This window comes from Setaria viridis, chromosome 6 (assembly GCF_005286985.2).
Source record: "Setaria viridis chromosome 6, Setaria_viridis_v4.0, whole genome shotgun sequence".
Lineage (NCBI taxonomy): Eukaryota > Viridiplantae > Streptophyta > Magnoliopsida > Poales > Poaceae > Setaria > Setaria viridis.
Window position 1 is genome coordinate 29745912 of NC_048268.2, and position 16844 is coordinate 29762755.

Here is a 16844-nt window from a genome sequence, read left to right on the forward strand (position 1 = left end):
GACGTGGATCTTTCGAGGAGTCCTAGGGACACTCGACGGACGACCGGACTTATACTATTTTAAGTGCGTTTCGGATAATTGCTGCGTCGGCAGCAATTAAGCACATTTAAACCAGTTTAAGTTGGACGGTTCCGCCACAATTAGGTAACTTAAAATCCTTAGCTTATGGCTTTTACTAGTTTCATCAAAATATAAACTAGATCATGCTATCTAGATGTGCAATCTATAGTTGATCTAGTGTGAAACCCTCATCCCAAAACAAGTTTTGCAACCTATAGCCAATCCTATCAAGATCTACTCTAGGAAAGTAAAGGCACACAAGTTGTAAGTATGAAATGTGAAAACATAAAGAAGAGATGAGGGGAAGCAAACTCTTGACACAAGGATTTATCCCGTGGTATCGGTAAGCACTAAGCCACCACTAGTCCACGTTATTGAAGCACTCACATAAGATTATTGCTTCCCGGTCACCAAGTCTCTCCCACAAAGGCTTGACCACAAAGGCTCATGCCAAGTCTCTCGGTCACCTTGATGCCGTCTTCACTAAGGAGCTTCTCCACGAAGGAAAGGTGTCTCCACATCACACACAAAGTCGTCGATGCCGCTCCACACCAAGCTGGAGGGTCGAAGACTTGCCGGTGAGCCACCAAGGCTCCAAGGTGCCGGTACACCTCTTGTACAGCTGTGGTTCACTCTAAAACCTAATCACAAGGTAGGCACACCTTGCACTCACTTCTCTCTAGGCCTATCCTAGCACTAATCACTCTCCTAAGCTTGTGCTAAGGCTTTGATGGATCACTTAAATACTTTTGGTGGCATGGATGTGTTCTTGATGAGTTTTGATCTTCAATGCATCTCTGGACACTCCAGCAACTTCAAATGGGCAAGTGGTGTGGGTATAAATAGCCACAAGGGCTCAAAGATCCGTTGCTCCAACGGCTAGTGAAAAAGTATACCATCGAATGTTCCGATGGTCTATTTTTGGCCTGCATTGAAACATCTAGTGCAACTAGCTGTTGGACTCCCCGCGTCCAAATTCTCCAGAAATTCGTCCGACGCTTTATCCGATGCCCCCATCAGATCATCTGGTGCCACTGGCCATGTCACATAGCCGTTGAATCCCCTGATGTCATTGCTCCGACACTTGCTCCGATGGTACCGTCGGAACATCCGGTGCTGAAGATTCTTTTGATCAAAATCTTCTATCAGGAAATAAAGAAAAATGCTTTGTCCGACTCTCCTCTTGGCCTATCATCGGATCATCCGGTGCTATTGGGATTTCTTCGCCTTTCAAGCCTGCCCCTCAGAATTCATCCGATGCTACTAGAAATGTGACCATCAGAATATCCGATGGTTGACTTTGCGTGAACTTCTTCGCAGTGTACCATTAATTTACTATGACGCTTGCTTTGACGCCTTCTATGGGGGCCATCGGAACATTTGATGGTAATGATTTTTCTGTGTTGAATACCGGGACTTTCACACCGAAGATATCATCACTTGGATGGTCTAGAATTTTCTCTATCATTTGGATGCTTCAATACCATAAAATAACCCTAGATATCATAGTTTGGTCACTTAAATACCATAGCTTGGATACTCGAATACTATGACTTGAATACTCGGATACCGTGATTTGGATGTCAAGAATACCATCATTTGGACCTTGCCATGATTTGGTTTGCATTCTTGGGAATTAAAAAACCTACAAGGTACATGCTAGACAAAGCATTAGTCCCAATAACTATGTTGTCACTCAATCACCAAAAACCACAGACTATGGCTCAACGAGGCCATGCTCGTTACAATAGAAATTTTCTTATGTCGTTTTTCTCCCTCGTTACAAGGTCACAATTAACTGACGTTTTGAACACAATACGGCCTCTAAAATGTTAGGTTCAATTAATACTTTGTTTATTATAATGTATATATTCATAAAACATACTAGTAAATATATACCTTTATAAAGGTAACTTTTGAGACAAACATATTGTGTTTCAAATATCCAATCTTAATGAAAAAAATTGGAACCAAATAAAGTTTAGAACTGTTTGACAGCCTGCAATTCAAAATGTAACTTATCTGTAATTGGACAGAGGCAGTTGATAAACCAGGTAACAATCTACTATCTCCTAAATTATGTTTAATTTAAAAAGTCTTTTTTTCTAAACCTATACTCTTTTCCTATGCTAACATAAAAGGCCCAGGCCTAATAAACAAAGTATCCTCCAAAAGGCACCTAAAAATTATGAAATGTTTAGCTCATCCAACAAATAAATTCTTAAGAGGTATTAGGTGTGGCTTTGTGAACATGACAGTGAAGGTAGAGTGATTTGTGAAGTTCATTCAACATATATTCTCTTGACAAAAATTAATATATAGGTCTATTAAAATTCAAGTTTGTTACTCCCAATTGTTTGAAGTTTCCATTGGGATTGAATTGTCTCATGATGTGAAGTTCAACAAGGCTTTTATTCTTCACGATGCAGTAAACTTGCAAACTTGTTTGGTTTCAAGGATAAGCTTAAGATGCAATTCATCGATCTGAACTCCAATAGCTTGAAAACATAGGCATTTTAGTCTATGGCAATTTTATCCATAAGTTTATTAGTTATGAGCGGCAAGGATTTCTTCGATATAATTTCACCATTCTGAGGATTGCATTGTAAGACCACATGCACTTGTGTTAGCATGCGCTATCACCATCATTTTCTCTCACGTGATTTTCATCCAACTGTTGATTCTCCTACCTATCCATGATTTATCTAACCATTGATCCAAAATGAATAGCCATGATAAACCATATAATTCATGCACATGTGAAAAATTCGGAGTTGGGTCGGGGGCAGTAGCATGGTGACCAGTGAGCGGATCCAATGGTGAGGATACCGTTGGAGAGGTAGATGCATGCTGTTAGAACGGGAAGCATGGCACGAGGAATTGAGGATTGAGGAAGAGGATTTACTTGGTCGATTCTTTTACAACGTGGTTGATTTGATTCATTTCATTTGCTAATGATAGTAAATGAGTTGACAAATGGATTGGTGATCCCAAGCTGTTCCCACTTTCCAAATCCCAATTTTACCACGGACGGGCCGGTTCCCATGAATAGGCAAATCCTCCACTCCGAGAGCCTTCCATATCCCAGGCAATTCCCAATTTCCGTTCCAGTTTCGCGACGCGCATGCGTATATGATGATGGTGGCGAGTATATAGGCGATGCGGCGCGACGGTACCTAATCCAGAGCCTCGTGCCGGCGCGGTCGCTCGCTCCCTTCGTACCGAGCGGCATCGTGCCCTACGCCGCACGCGCGCGCGCGCTCATGGCGGCGGAGTGCGGCGAGGGCAAGGCGGACTGCAAGAAGACGCCGTGGAGTGCGGAGGAGGACGAGGCGCTGCGGGCGGCGGTGCGGGAGCACGGGCGGCAGAACTGGGCGGCGATCGCGGGCGCGGTGGCCGGGCGCGGCGCCAAGTCGTGCCGGCTGCGGTGGTGCCAGCACCTGGCGCCGGAGCTGGACAGCCGCCCCTTCACGCCCGAGGAGGACGCGCGCATCGTGGAGCAGCAGCGCGTGCACGGCAACAAGTGGGCCACCATCGCGCGCTACCTCCACGGCCGGTCCGACAACGCCGTCAAGAACCGCTGGAACTCCGCCCTCCGCAAGATGCAGCCTGCCGCCGCCGCGCAGGAGGACGCTGCCGATGCCGCCGAGGACCAGCAGGCGGCGGCCCCGGCGTGCCTCGATCTGTTCCCGTTGAGGGCTGGGGAGATGAGGGAGGCGACTGCGGCGGATCGGTTGGGCGTTCGGGCGCAGGGGGAGGTGGAGGAGGACGTGGCGTCCATCGGCCTTACGCTGGGGTCGCCGGGGCTCAGCGACGCAGAGCTGGAACTGAGCCTGGGACCCGTGCGGCCGTCGTCGAATCTTGGAGTTGGAGAAGCGGCTTCCTTCCGGCTGTTTCTCTGATATACGTTCTCTCCGTAGCCATTGCACAGATTGCACCGGCCATGAAAAAGTTTGTAGACTAGCTAGCATAGTTTGACTACTACTATTTTGGTCTTCTACTCTTCTTCTACCGAAAGATTAGGGCTAGCTAGCTTTTTGTGAGGAATAAAGTCCATTTTGAGAATCCAACTTTCACCTTGGGCTTTCTGAAGTCTGAATCGTTGGTTTTGCTGCTCTCCTCAAACTTGTGAAACCAGACTACTGAGCCTGCTTGGAAGCACTCCACTCCAGAAAAACCAGCTCCACTCCACCAGTTCCACACTTTTCTAGCTCCACTCCACCAACTCCAAAAAAACATGGAGCTGCTGCACATGTTTGGCTAATGGCAGTGCTCCAGCTCCAAAAACATTAGCACTTGTTGTGAATGGTCTATTATACCCATGTGAATGGGTCCCACTTGTCAGTCTCCTTTTCTTCTCCTTCTCCTTTCTTCTCCCGAGGTGCAGGGGCGGCGGGCGAGTGGCGCGGGCGCGGGCGGCAGGTCGGGGCGGCGGGCGCGGGGCGCGGCAGGCGGCGCGGCGCGCGGCGGGCGGCGAGCGGCGCGCGGGCGGGCGGCGAGCGGCGGGCGGGCGGGCGGCGCGGCAGGCCGGGGCGGCGCGGCGAGCGGCGGACGTAGGGGCGGCGACGGGGTGTTTTCTTTTCCTTGAATCGAACCGGTATGTGTGTAACGGGTGGCAATGGTAGGTAAATACCCACCAACTCCACGAGGAGGTCTGTAAAGGGGGTTTTTGGAGCACCCCTTGAGGTACTCCACAAAAAACGTGGATCTACCCCCTGCTCCATCTTTTTTCTAGAGCCGGAGTTGCTGGAGCTAGACGCGTTTGGCTGCGAAATTTTCGGAATTGGTGGAGTGGAGCAATTTTTCGTGGAGTGGAGTGCTCCCAAACACCCCATAGAAGCTAAGAACTCCCAAATTCTGACCGGTGTCGAGCGCTGTCACATCGTTTCGCCACATTAACACATTCCTGCCTTTTCCCCAAGACAACTAAGATGCCTGCAATTTACACGTCAAAATTTAGATTTTACCATAGGACTTTATACAATCTAAATAAAGATGTTTGATTCAATAATCTTTTGTATTCAAGATTTAGGTTTCGTTGAGACTATTGTATTTAAAATTTAGCGATTGCGATCTTAAAAGACCTCCGATACGATTTGTGTGATGCGAGGGAAGTTATTGGACTACATGTTTCGAACATATGTGGGCTCCCAACCCTCTATTTACAAGCCCATTAAATTTACAGCTGCAGCGAAATACAGATCTATTTGTCATAGCCAAGCCCATGTCGGCTAACCACACAACAGGCCCATGTCCATTTACCGTTAGCTGGTGAGCCCGCACACAGCAGCTACTCCAAGGTCCAGGCCCGATGATCGCTCGTCGTGCTAGGGATGGCAATGGTGCTTGAAACCTGAAACCTGATGGGTTTTTTACTCCGTTAGGGTACGAGCGTCGGTCAATTTTTATACCCGTGGGTTTGCTAATGGGCAAAAAGTGAGGCTTGCGGACATAGGTTTGGGAACATAAAATCCAAACCTGTGAACCCATAGGTTTTTTTATCCGATCATATACCACCAAATAAGCTCATATCCTTAGCTGATACCTTAATTTTGATAGCCATAGTCCAACTCTTAGATATAGTTGCTACTCCCTCCATTCCAAATTATAAGTCATTCAAAGAATCTTGGAGAGTCAAAGCATCTTAAGTTTGACCAAAATTATGAGAAAATTATAAATATTTATGACATCAAATAGGTATACTATGAAAATATAATTGATGAAGAATCTAATGATGCTTAGTTGACATCATAAATAATATTATATTATTATATAAATTTGGTCAAACTTGAGATACTTTAACTCTCCAAGATTCTTGGAATGACTTACAATTTGAGATGGAGGGAGTACTTCTTAATTCTTATCATGAGTTGAATTGTTAAATACTGAACTTGGTAGTTTAAGATTTATACTATTGGTAGTTTAAGATTTATACTATTAATTTATTAACTGAAGTACTTTGTTAGCATGTGGTTTTTTGTTTGATAACTTTTATGTCCTGTCTTTCTATATTTCCGCATGCATATAAATTAAATTGTGAATATATATGTATATATAATAATTATTTTTGGTTGCTTGCCTTAGTACCACGGGCGACCCGTGGTACCCGTTAATCCGATGGGTGTGGGTTTGAGCAAAAATTAAACCCGTGACGGGAGTTTTTTTAACGGGCAGGTTTTGTATTCACAGGTGTGGTTCACTCGCTCCGCTTCCCTCCGCTTGACGCGAACCGCGCGGGAGCACACCGCCCATGGCGACGACGCCGGCGCCGGCATCCGCGCTGCCCAAGTCGGGGGCGGTCTCCAAGGGCTACAACTTCGCCTCCACTTGGGAGCAGGTTAGTTTCCGTGCCCTCCGCCTCTGGCAGATCTGGCCGTGGCCGGACCGAGATCTCGCACAGGTGCGGTCAGCCGTTTCGTGGATCTGAAGCCTTTTCTTTTCCTTTCCGCGTTCGCGTATTTTGCAGAATGCGCCGCTCACGGAGCAGCAGAAGGCCGCGATCGCCGCGCTCTCCCACGCCGTCGCCGAGCGGCCGTTCCCGGCGAACCTGGTGAGGCCCCACATCTGAGGATTGTCTGCATATTTTGTACGCATGCTTTACTTGAATCGGTGAATGTTGAGACCTCGTAGAGCTGTAAGGTCTTATTCCGTGCTGTAAATTATATGCCTGGTTGCACTGAGCCCCGCGAAATTGAGGTTTGAGTTGGCAATGCTGGGTTTAGCTTATTTACTTTTGTGGTGTTGTGAACTTGGGATCAATTCTAGACTAGCGGACATGCTATACTATGATTTCTGCATGTGTTGCTAAGCGCATATTTGGCCCTGTAGGGTAATTTCATTGAATGGCTTCTACTGAACAATATGTTTGTCCTGTTTTAATGTTTCTTTTTCTAGCTTGGGTTAATATAGTTCATAAATAGTTCCTTAAATGTGTTTTCTGGGTGTTTATCAGGAAAAGAGTTCAGGGAAGGATGGAGGTGCGGCTGTTCCAGAGAAAGAGTCTGCTTTAGAAGAGGCTGGTGCCATGGATGCGGTCTTGGTGAATACACATCAGGTTTTCATTCTTACGTTCCTTGACTTTAGGCTTAATGGCTGTAGTACTACTTGTAACTTTCATTGACAATGGAATTCTGAAATTACACTTTTCTTTCCTGTAGTTTTACAAGTGGTTTGCAGAACTGGAGTCTGCTATGAAATCTGAGGTTTGTTTAATGTAACTATTTTGCTTGGTGATGGTAAGATTGTGAGGGTATTGTTTGCTCACTCTGGTTTATTGACAGACAGAGGAAAAGTATCGTCTCTATGAGAATACATTAGAGGAGCGTGTCAACACATGTGACGGTATCCTTAAGCAAGTAAGCCTGCAAAACTTTTTGTTGGTTTATGTTGAAAAGAGATGTAACAGACGTATACAGCTTGGCCCTTTTAGCTCTAACCTTTTAAAGTGCATCTGTACAGGTTGATGATACATTGAACTTATTTGAAGAACTGCAGTCTTTGCACTCGAGTGTTGCCACGAAGACAAAAACTTTGCATGATGCTTGTGACCAACTGGTATGCCCCTTTTGCGCTACTTATATTACTATCATTCTTGCAGTTGTGTTAGTGCCATTTGATTCTTAATAGTGAAATATTGACCAGAAAGGAAAAAGAAATATCCAACAGAGAGAACTGTTGATTCTACATAACTTGTGCACATAAGACATCTTGAAGAGTAAAAAAATAGAGCATTGCTATGCGTCTGACTTTCATACATGGGTCTCACAGCTCAGTTGAGGCATGTTATGGTACACAAGTCAAACTACATGTATTTTTGTCCTCATGGGCATCAACCCAAGTAATTGTTGACAGGTTCCATTAGGTTGGCATAGTGGTCCATCAATAACCTAAAAACAAACTGAAAAAAGCTCACATCTGTTTTGGTTTATAGCAAGTGCCTTCTGATCAACGACTCTGTTTATCCCATTAAAATGCTACATGGTGGTCAGCTATGTCTCATTTAAAAGGCCATTTAAACAGTTAAAATGGACATTTAGCCCATTTATAAGGCCGTCTTGCCCGGTTATTGGCTAAACAATGGGTGGCAGGCTGTTCTGCATTTTGCGTTTAGGTGAACACAAATGAAACCCAATGCTTCTTTTCATGACTGGATTCTGGTGTCATTTTAATTTGTACTAAACAATTATGTTAATTCCTTGTTGATCGTTTGGTGGTAAAAACATTTTGCTCTTCCTCTCCTGAACATTATTTCTATTAATGATGCAGTTGGTTGAGAAACAAAGGCTGATTGAGTTTGCAGAGGCACTTCGAAGTAGGCTCAACTACTTTGATGAATTGGAAAATGTAAGGTTTGCGTCTCTAATTGGCGTCTTACAAAGATTTTTCTATTCTACTTATGAAAAATTCTTGTTCAGTTGCTTCTGGAGCTCACACCCCTGTGATGAATATGCTACACAATGTAAAAAAAATATGGAATTTTTTATCTTACTACTTTATGTGAAAGTTACCGAACCTAACTGTGAAAAGACTTTCTACACTTGTATTATTATTGCAGCCTGTGGTTGTTTCGTGCAAAACACAAAAACTGATATCTGGTTGTTGTGAGTAATGTCTATTTAACTTTCACACCCTACGTTTCAACATATGATTAATGTTGTATTGTTATATGTATTGGTGTGTATGTGTCCCCTAGGCCTTGCTTTTGATGCTGTTAAAAATACTCTATATCTGCAAGATTAGAACATGTTCAGCTGATGAATAGACTTTTCAACTGCTAGTATGGTGTTCCTTTGGATCGCCATAAGTAAGTGTGATGCTAGCTTTGGTGCTGCACTTTTGGCCTTGTTTTCTTTTGATAAAAAGGTGAAGTAACTGTAGCTAATTGTGAACTAACAGCTGCTACATGCAAAACAGTGAAAGGCAGGCACCTAAAACTGCAGCATGTCGAGTTTCAAACATAGCATGTGTTTGAGAAAAAAAATCTAGTGTAGCATAATTGATGAAAAGTTTGTGCTGGCATTTCTGCTACTTAAATAGTTCATTGCCAACAACAGGTGCTGTGTACTTCTTCCATTGAAGAAATAGTTTGTTTGAGTTATTTGATTTTAACATTATCTGACCAGTAAATTTTATGAAAACATGTTGGGGATTCCTAATAAAATTGGACTATTTTACACGTTCATATCTATAGACTAGAGGATATACTGGTCAAAGTTTCCTCAGACCATAGCACTAGCCTAGTGGTAGCAGCCCTAGTTGGTCAGCAAGGTCATGAGATCAAATCCTAGACCCAGTAAGTGCAATAATTACTATAAAAGAAAGGTTTCTGATAAATCATGGGTGGCAGCATCACCCAGATGTGAAAAAAAAGAACACAAATGACCAAGTATCAGGATAGGCTTACAGCATGTAGAATAATGACAAAGAAGTCATGGAGAGCTTTTCCAACATAACAACTCTTCAGTTGATGACATGCGAATCCTGTTGAATTGCTTTGTCATTAATGGGCACGACTACCTAGCTGTGCCATGTACACACCACTGTGAGCTAACCACATGGTTCCGTTTACAGGTCTCAAGCAGCTTTTATTCTCAAAATATGAGCATTGGAAATGAACAGTTTCTCCCACTGTTGAAGCGACTTGATGATTGTATCTCGTAAGTAGTAGCTGCATAGTAATGCTTTGTGTTTGAGTGTAGTGCGAAGGTTTCCAGAGCTAATGCAACCTCCCTTGTTGCTGATTGTAGATATGTTGAAAACAACCCACAATATGCTGAATCTGCTGTTTACTTGGTCAAGTTTCGCCAACTTCAAGTAAATGACTTCTACAGATCCAATAGCTACATTCATAGGCACAAAGAATTAGAGCACAGGACCTGATAATTATTTGGTTGTTTTTATGCAGTCTCGTGCATTGGGTATGATTCGCTCACATGTGCTATCAATACTTAAAGGTGCTTCATCCCAGGTGATTCTCAGTTTCGTTTCCTTGGTACTAAAAGTGGAGTAAATAGACAGCTATAGATGATATTTGGTTGAACCTTGCAGGTTCAAGCTGCAATTCGAGGCAGCGATTCTGGCAAAAACATTGTCACAGAGGGTATTGAGGCATCTCTTATCTATGTTCGCTTCAAGGCGGCTGCTAGTGAGGTATAATTTTTCATTATATGATGTTTGACATTGATGATAGCAAATTATGCTGTCTCTAATATGATCTGACAATGCAGTTCTGATACAACTTTTTTTTATTATTGTCAATCAGCTAAAACCAATATTAGGTGAAATTGAAAGTAGATCTTCTAGAAAGGAGTACGCGCAGATTCTTTCTGAGTGTCACAATTTGTTTTGCGAGCAGCGGCTGTACTTGGTAAGTTACAAGTGTATTTCCTTTGCACTCTGTTCCTCCATAACTCAGTTGTCTCTTAAGCCTTAACAGTTCGATATGACTGCTAGGTACGAGGCATGGTGCAGCAACGAATCTCGGAGTTTGCAAGAAAAGAGGCCTTACCATCTTTAACAAGGTCTGGTTGTGCCTATCTGATGGAGGTAACTGCATACTTTCTAACTTGTTTATATTTCATCTTTGTATTGGAATGTTGTTTTTGAAAGTTGAAAGTTGCAATAATGGTAGTATAAGGAAACATGCGTAGCATACTGAAAAGGCAGAAGAAATTCCGTAACTAACTGTACTGGCAAGTTTCTACTGTAATACTCTCAATTAGAGATGTTGATTCATTTTGCTTTGTTAATATTTACTGGCTAATATTAAATGCTCCCCTATACATGTTTAGTAACTATTGTACTTATACTTTGTCAGCTGCTGAGCATTATCCACATGTATTTTTTTATTTTTCTAATGATAATAATGAATTGTTGCTTCTGTTTGATTGCTAGAAAAACATGTTTACTAGTTTTAGTGTTGCTTGTCAGGCATGCCAGTTTGAGCATCAGCTTTTTGCTCACTTCTTCCCATCATCTGCTGCAGATGTTTCAAGTATGGCTCCTTTAATGGAGCCCCTGTAAGTTAATTTGTTCTTCACCATGATTTCTTGTTGTGTTATTTGTATATGCTGCTGTAAGTTAATTTGTTCTCTGTCATGATTTGTTGTTGCATTATTTGTATATGCTGCCATGCCGCCGGACTTACTTTTAGTTGAGGCGATTAGTTTGTGAAATTCACCAAGCTTGATTTGAGAAGCATAGGATTGTACATATCAATAACCTGTAATATATCCTAAAACCTAGGGGTTACTTTGAAGAGATCATCAACATAACAATTCATAAAACCTAGAGTACAGTTTTTATACAGTTTTAGATGTTATAGGTGTCAATTTGAATGGGTATATAACTATACATCAGCTATTATGCTGGAACTCCACAGTAGTTGGTCTGAACTGTTGGATCATGTGGGACAAGATGTTCATCCGTTTCATGCTTGGAAATTAGCATTGTCAGTATGGATGTATCTTGTGGGAAGCTAGCAGTGTTAACATCCCTTGATAAATGTGATTGACATTATTATTGTGCCATTGACCAAACAGCTATTATATGTATCCAGTCTCCCGTGTACAGCATAATTGAGGGAGCCTCCTACTTGACTAGCAGGCTGAGTGCTTAACTCTATATCTAGTCAACCAGTCATCCAACTTGGCGTGCTAGTCAAGTAGGAGGCTCCCTCCAGTAGGCGGTAGACGATATAATCACGGATCTATTTGTAGTGTATAGGTCAGTGATGTAGTTGGACTAGAATTAGGTTCATGGGTCTCTTGTGATGTTGTCTGATCTAAATACTCATTGTTAAGAAGATTAATGATTTCTTTTATTCAGGTGCACATATTTGTATGATACTCTGAGGCCTAGACTGATATATGAAGGAAATATTGATTCTCTCTGCGAACTTGTTGATATTCTGAAAGTTGAAGTGCTGGGAGAACAACTAAGTAGACGTGGTGAATCAGTAGCCAGTCTCCGTCCAATATTGCAGAGGATACTTGCTGATGTTCATGAGCGGCTAGCATTTTGTGCTCGGACTCATATCCGTGAGGAGGTAGCATTCTGCCTGTTCATATGTTGACTAATGACTCTATGCCTTTCTGCCAGCATTCTTTTTTTGGCTGCTACACTCATGTTTGCATTATATTTTTCACCATATATATATAGTATGGGCATTGTTCCTTAGTATTCAGAAACTGCCATTGTTTTTAAGTTTGTACTTGAATCTTCAATGCTCTGATGTGAGAACCTGAAACTTGGTAATCGAAATGCGCTAGTGACATAATAATCATTTGAATCGCTTGGTTCTCATTTAGTTGTCTGTGTAAACTTGGGTAGTTGAGTGTACATGTTGCCACATATGACCATATATCTATGCACCGGAGAGCATGCATATTTGTTAGCACTGGAGGCTGTTGTTTGGACTATAATATAAGCAGAGTTCCCTTGAGTTCCAGTTAACTTTTGACATGCTTAAGCTATATCTTTTATGACACCGTTAAGATACCCTCCGGCATACATGCTTTCATGACATGTAGAGTAAGCACGAGCCCCTTCAAACAAGACCCTGAAGTCTGCCTGAAAGGTGGCGACCTTCCAAGAATTGATTGGATTGTTGGACCTGACCTTATAAGATAGCTCTTTCATTTTCATTATTTCTCAAATAATTTATCTTTATACTTTAGGGCTTTGAGCATCAAGAGTTCTTAATTAATACTTCTGTTTAACCTTTATTATCTCCCTTTTTATCAGATTGCAAATTTCCGCCCTACTGATGAAGATCTGGATTATCCTGGAAAGCTCGAGCGATCTGTGGATACGTCTTCAAGTGCTACTGTTAGTTTGCTTCGCACTTACTAGTCACAACTGATTCTTTCCAAGTTTACTCTATCTGTTGCTACATGCAGTTTTTTGGCTAATAGACATGGTTCCTCTGTAACTTATATATGTAAATAGTGCCGCTCCCTCGAGTCACAAAATAGCGTATCATTTTGGACATGGGCACTTTGAATAACACACTACTTTGACCCTCTAATTAGCCCTCTCTGGTCTCAAAGATAATTCCATTTAGCTTTATCCCAAATTAAATTTGTTTAGCTGTTTGTTGTCGTTACATTTGTTTTTATGACAACACATGGTTCTTAGTACTTGTTCTATTTGTTTCAATCTGCAGGTTGGTGACAACTCAGATGTGTACCTGACATGGTACAGGCCATTGGAGAAAACAGTTTCATGCCTATCAAAGCTATATCGCTGCTTAGAGCCTTCTGTCTTCACTGGATTAGCCCAGGTATTGGACCTCTTAAAGTCAAGACCATTTGTCTCACTAAATCTTTCATTTACTGGTCAGTCCCTTTTCATTTAACTTGACAAGAGATTAATCTGATTGACACTAGGACGCTGTAGAGGTTTGCTCAACATCTCTTCAGGTTGGTACACAATTTTCTACCCCAACTTGCCCTCTTATTATTTTCCATGGGATCAAGAAAACACACTATTTCATGTTTTTATGCTATGATGTATCATGTTACTGTTTGTTATTCTGAGAAACACTTTATTGATGTTGTGAACAGAGTGCAAGCAAGGTCATCTCAAAGAAAGCAACCCCAATGGATGGCCAGCTTTTTCTGATTAAGCACCTCCTCATTCTAAGGGAACAGGTGGCCATCTATCTACCTTTCATGAAAATTTCATCGTATTCGTTCATTTTTTTAAAAATTTATTATTCGTTCATTCATCTTGCAACTCATACGGTGCCATACATGTTTTCAGATTGCTCCATTTGATATTGAGTTCTCTGTCACGCACAAGGAGCTGGATTTCTCCCATTTGTTGGTATTTACGAACTTTGTTCATTCCATTTGAAATATTAATTATTTATCTCTTGCATATGGTTTGCGAGGGAACATTGACATTCTAGATATACATATATGTACCTTTGAAACTCTTGTTCATTCTCATAAATCATAATTTTGGTTTCTCTGACGTAAATTCCTTAGGTCTGCTCCTTTCTTCTTTACATTTTTAGTTTTAATTGGTACTTACCGTACAGTCATTGTATTTATTTGGAATAGATAGTTTCTGACTGCTAATTACAGCAATTAATATTTTTGCAGGATCACCTAAGAAGGATTCTCAGGGGTCAGGTCTCATTGTTTGATTGGTCAAGGTCAACATCACTAGCTAGGACCTTTTCTCCTCGTGTTTTGGAGAATCAAATTGATGCCAGAAAAGTAACTAACTTTACCTGATGCCTTTTTGTGGTTCAGCCTCAAATTTGGAAAATACCTATTTGTTTGCTTCTCCTAGAAATTTAGTATTCCATATTAGGCTAGATATGTGCATGCATTCCATGTGCAGTTCTCTGCATATGCTACTGAAATGGATTTAAGTCATGACATTTGCTAAACAGATAAAGTAGGCAATATTTACCTGACAGGCTTTATTGTTTCTTTAGTTGCTTCTCAGTTTCCTTTGATTCTGGCTTATTTTGCTATTGCTGTTTTATTTCAGGAGTTGGAGAAAAGCCTTAAAGCTACCTGTGAAGAGTTTATAATGTCCATCACTAAATTAGTAGTGGACCCAATGCTCTCTTTTGTTACTAAGGTAGCCATATCTAGCATTCTGCAGACCTTACTGCATGATTTGGGGGCATCCTTTAATGCACCTGTAGTTCGTCTTGAACTGTTGCTATGTTTTTTTTTATCCTTCAACCAATGACGGCACTGAAAATTGTTAGTTGTATGCTACTAAGAGCAAACTTTGAGGCTTTGCACTTTGTTCTTCGGTAAATGTAGTTTGCCTGAGCCCCTTTTAGGTCTTTGACTATCCCATATAGTACTGGAAAGTCCCTAGTCAGGTAGCATGGTGGCAGCAATTGTAATGCCACTAAGGTGTAACTCCCTTGTATCTTTTGTCTGCTATACTCTAACGTGGTTATGACATAAATCTGTGGCAGGTAACTGCCGTCAAAGTTGCATTGTCCTCTGGTAGCCAGGGTCAGAAGTTGGATTCTGTTCTAGCAAAACCCCTGAAGACTCAAGCTTTTGCTTCTCCTGATAAAGTTGCAGAGTTAGTTCAAAAGGTGCATTTTCAAATTCTTCAATATATGATGCAAGAAAATATCTCCTTTTTTCCAAATGTTATATGAAAAGTTTCTTTCCCCTAAACAGGTTGCCACCGCTATTCAAGAAGATCTGCCCAAAGTAATGACCAAGATGAGGTTGTATTTGCAAAATCCATCTACTAGGATGATCTTATTCAAACCTATCAAGTAAGGATATCCATCCACACATCCATACACTTCCTTTTGCCTTCTGGATTTTTCAAGGAATATCCGTACTCACAAGATTAGTTCAAGAATTAGGTGTTTCGCCAAAATCAGCATAGTATTTTCCTCTATGTTCATAATTCAGCACAAAAAGGTCTGAATTGTATAAATCCTAAAACTAAAACCAAATTGTAACATCTTAGTCTTGGTCTACCAATTGCAGTATCTACAATCTGGATCATCTTTATGACATCAAATTGCTGATCTTTTGAAGCATATGAACTCAGTCTAAGGAGACATGCCCACACATAACCAGCACAACGAATTAATTGCAACACTTGTAGCTGAGCCACCATTTCGAAATATTTAATTGCCGTACTTTCTACCTTGAAACTATGAATCCTGCACTGTTTATTTGTGCGATGTACTGATATGCCATTCATATAGTCTTTTGATCTTAGTTCCTTGTTGATTAATTTGGTGTATACAAGGTTCTTTCCTCATGAATGTATTGAACTGTAGACAGCATGTTGCTGCAGTTTAGAACGTGCTATCTGCTATGGCGTATGCACTGCTACTCGGTCTGATGCCAGTGTTGCTTGCAATATATAAGTTTTACATGGTGAAACTGCACTTCTGACAGTAATATTAGTTTGCTACGAATGAAACTAATCAACTAGAAAAATAATCGTAATTATTTCTTGAATTATTTAGCTGTGGTGTATTAAAATACCCAGAGAAGCTCTCTAACTTTCAATGTATTTATGCTTATGCCTTTCTCTTTCATCCCAGGACAAATATAGTGGAGGCTCATATACAGCTGCAATCCCTTCTGAAGTCGGAATACTCGACTGAGGAAATGCAATCTATCAGCATTTTGCCGATACCTGATTTGCAGTCTCAGCTTGACAGCCTTTTGTAGCCTGTACACAGAGTCTCATTAAGCCTGCCTACAAGACCCTTTGGAGATTGCAGTGCAGTTCTTTCAAGAGTAACAGTTGTTGTCACACTTGCGAACCTCTACCGGGTTGCTGTTGTAAATTTTCCTTGTTTTATGTTGAAATGGAAATGGAACTGAACAGACATGATATTGCTCATAGTGGACAGCTTTTACGAAGGGCGGTTGTACCATCAATTATTCTAGGACTGCTAAAACTGACGATATTTTAGAATTTTTTTCCTTATATAAAGCATATTCGTAGTAGTTTGAGGCACATGCCTTCTTTTTCTTGGAAGTATCAATTTCAGAGGAACTATTGCATTTTGTGCAAGCAGCATTTCAGTGAAATCCATCGGAACATTCCTACCCTTCTAGTCTTCCAGACGTCCGGGCAGATATACGAATGGCTCAGCCAACATTTGTTAAAAGTGCCGGACCACTCGGTGTACCGGATTCCTGTCATCTGGTGACTCGTGGTTCCCTCCCTGACACGAGACCCGAGCGTGTTCTGCCCGGCGGGTGGCGACGTTGTACTGGTCGGCATCAGAAACTGCCACCACTGGCTCGCAGCCTCCGATGCCG

At 41.7% G+C, this 16844-nt stretch overlaps 2 protein-coding genes across 2 annotated transcripts; both read left to right on the forward strand.

Moving 5' to 3' along the window:
• Positions 1-3323: 3323 nt before the first annotated feature.
• LOC117861890 (transcription factor MYB77) lies at positions 3324-4246 on the forward strand. Its single transcript, XM_034745412.2, has one exon. It carries the CDS (start codon positions 3324-3326, stop codon positions 3960-3962), a length of 639 nt encoding a protein of 212 aa, XP_034601303.1. The 3' UTR covers positions 3963-4246.
• A 1990-nt stretch (positions 4247-6236) lies between these two features.
• On the forward strand, positions 6237-16536 carry LOC117860574 (conserved oligomeric Golgi complex subunit 3). Its single transcript, XM_034743893.2, has 25 exons — positions 6237-6397; positions 6527-6610; positions 7013-7114; positions 7218-7262; positions 7341-7415; positions 7519-7614; positions 8326-8403; positions 9631-9716; positions 9807-9873; positions 9965-10027; positions 10108-10209; positions 10322-10426; positions 10513-10605; positions 10990-11078; positions 11887-12106; positions 12805-12888; positions 13226-13342; positions 13449-13481; positions 13626-13712; positions 13825-13887; positions 14169-14285; positions 14566-14658; positions 15011-15136; positions 15225-15325; positions 16115-16536. The coding sequence occupies exons 1-25, from the start codon at positions 6311-6313 to the stop codon at positions 16242-16244; spliced, it is 2343 nt and encodes a 780-aa protein (XP_034599784.1). The 5' UTR covers positions 6237-6310; the 3' UTR covers positions 16245-16536.
• The last annotated feature ends 308 nt before the right edge of the window (positions 16537-16844 follow it).

What these genes read in the sequence shown, in the direction of transcription:
- LOC117861890 (XM_034745412.2), top strand. Translation starts at nt 3,324, where the DNA reads ATGGCGGCGGAGTGCGGCGAGGGCAAGGCGGACTGCAAGAAGACGCCG.
- LOC117860574 (XM_034743893.2), top strand. Translation starts at nt 6,311, where the DNA reads ATGGCGACGACGCCGGCGCCGGCATCCGCGCTGCCCAAGTCGGGGGCG. An exon ending in TTAAAGGTGCTTCATCCCAG is followed by an intron (nt 10,028 to 10,107) that starts GTGATTCTCAGT and finishes TGAACCTTGCAG; the next exon opens with GTTCAAGCTGCAATTCGAGG. An exon ending in ATCTTATTCAAACCTATCAA is followed by an intron (nt 15,326 to 16,114) that starts GTAAGGATATCC and finishes CTTTCATCCCAG; the next exon opens with GACAAATATAGTGGAGGCTC.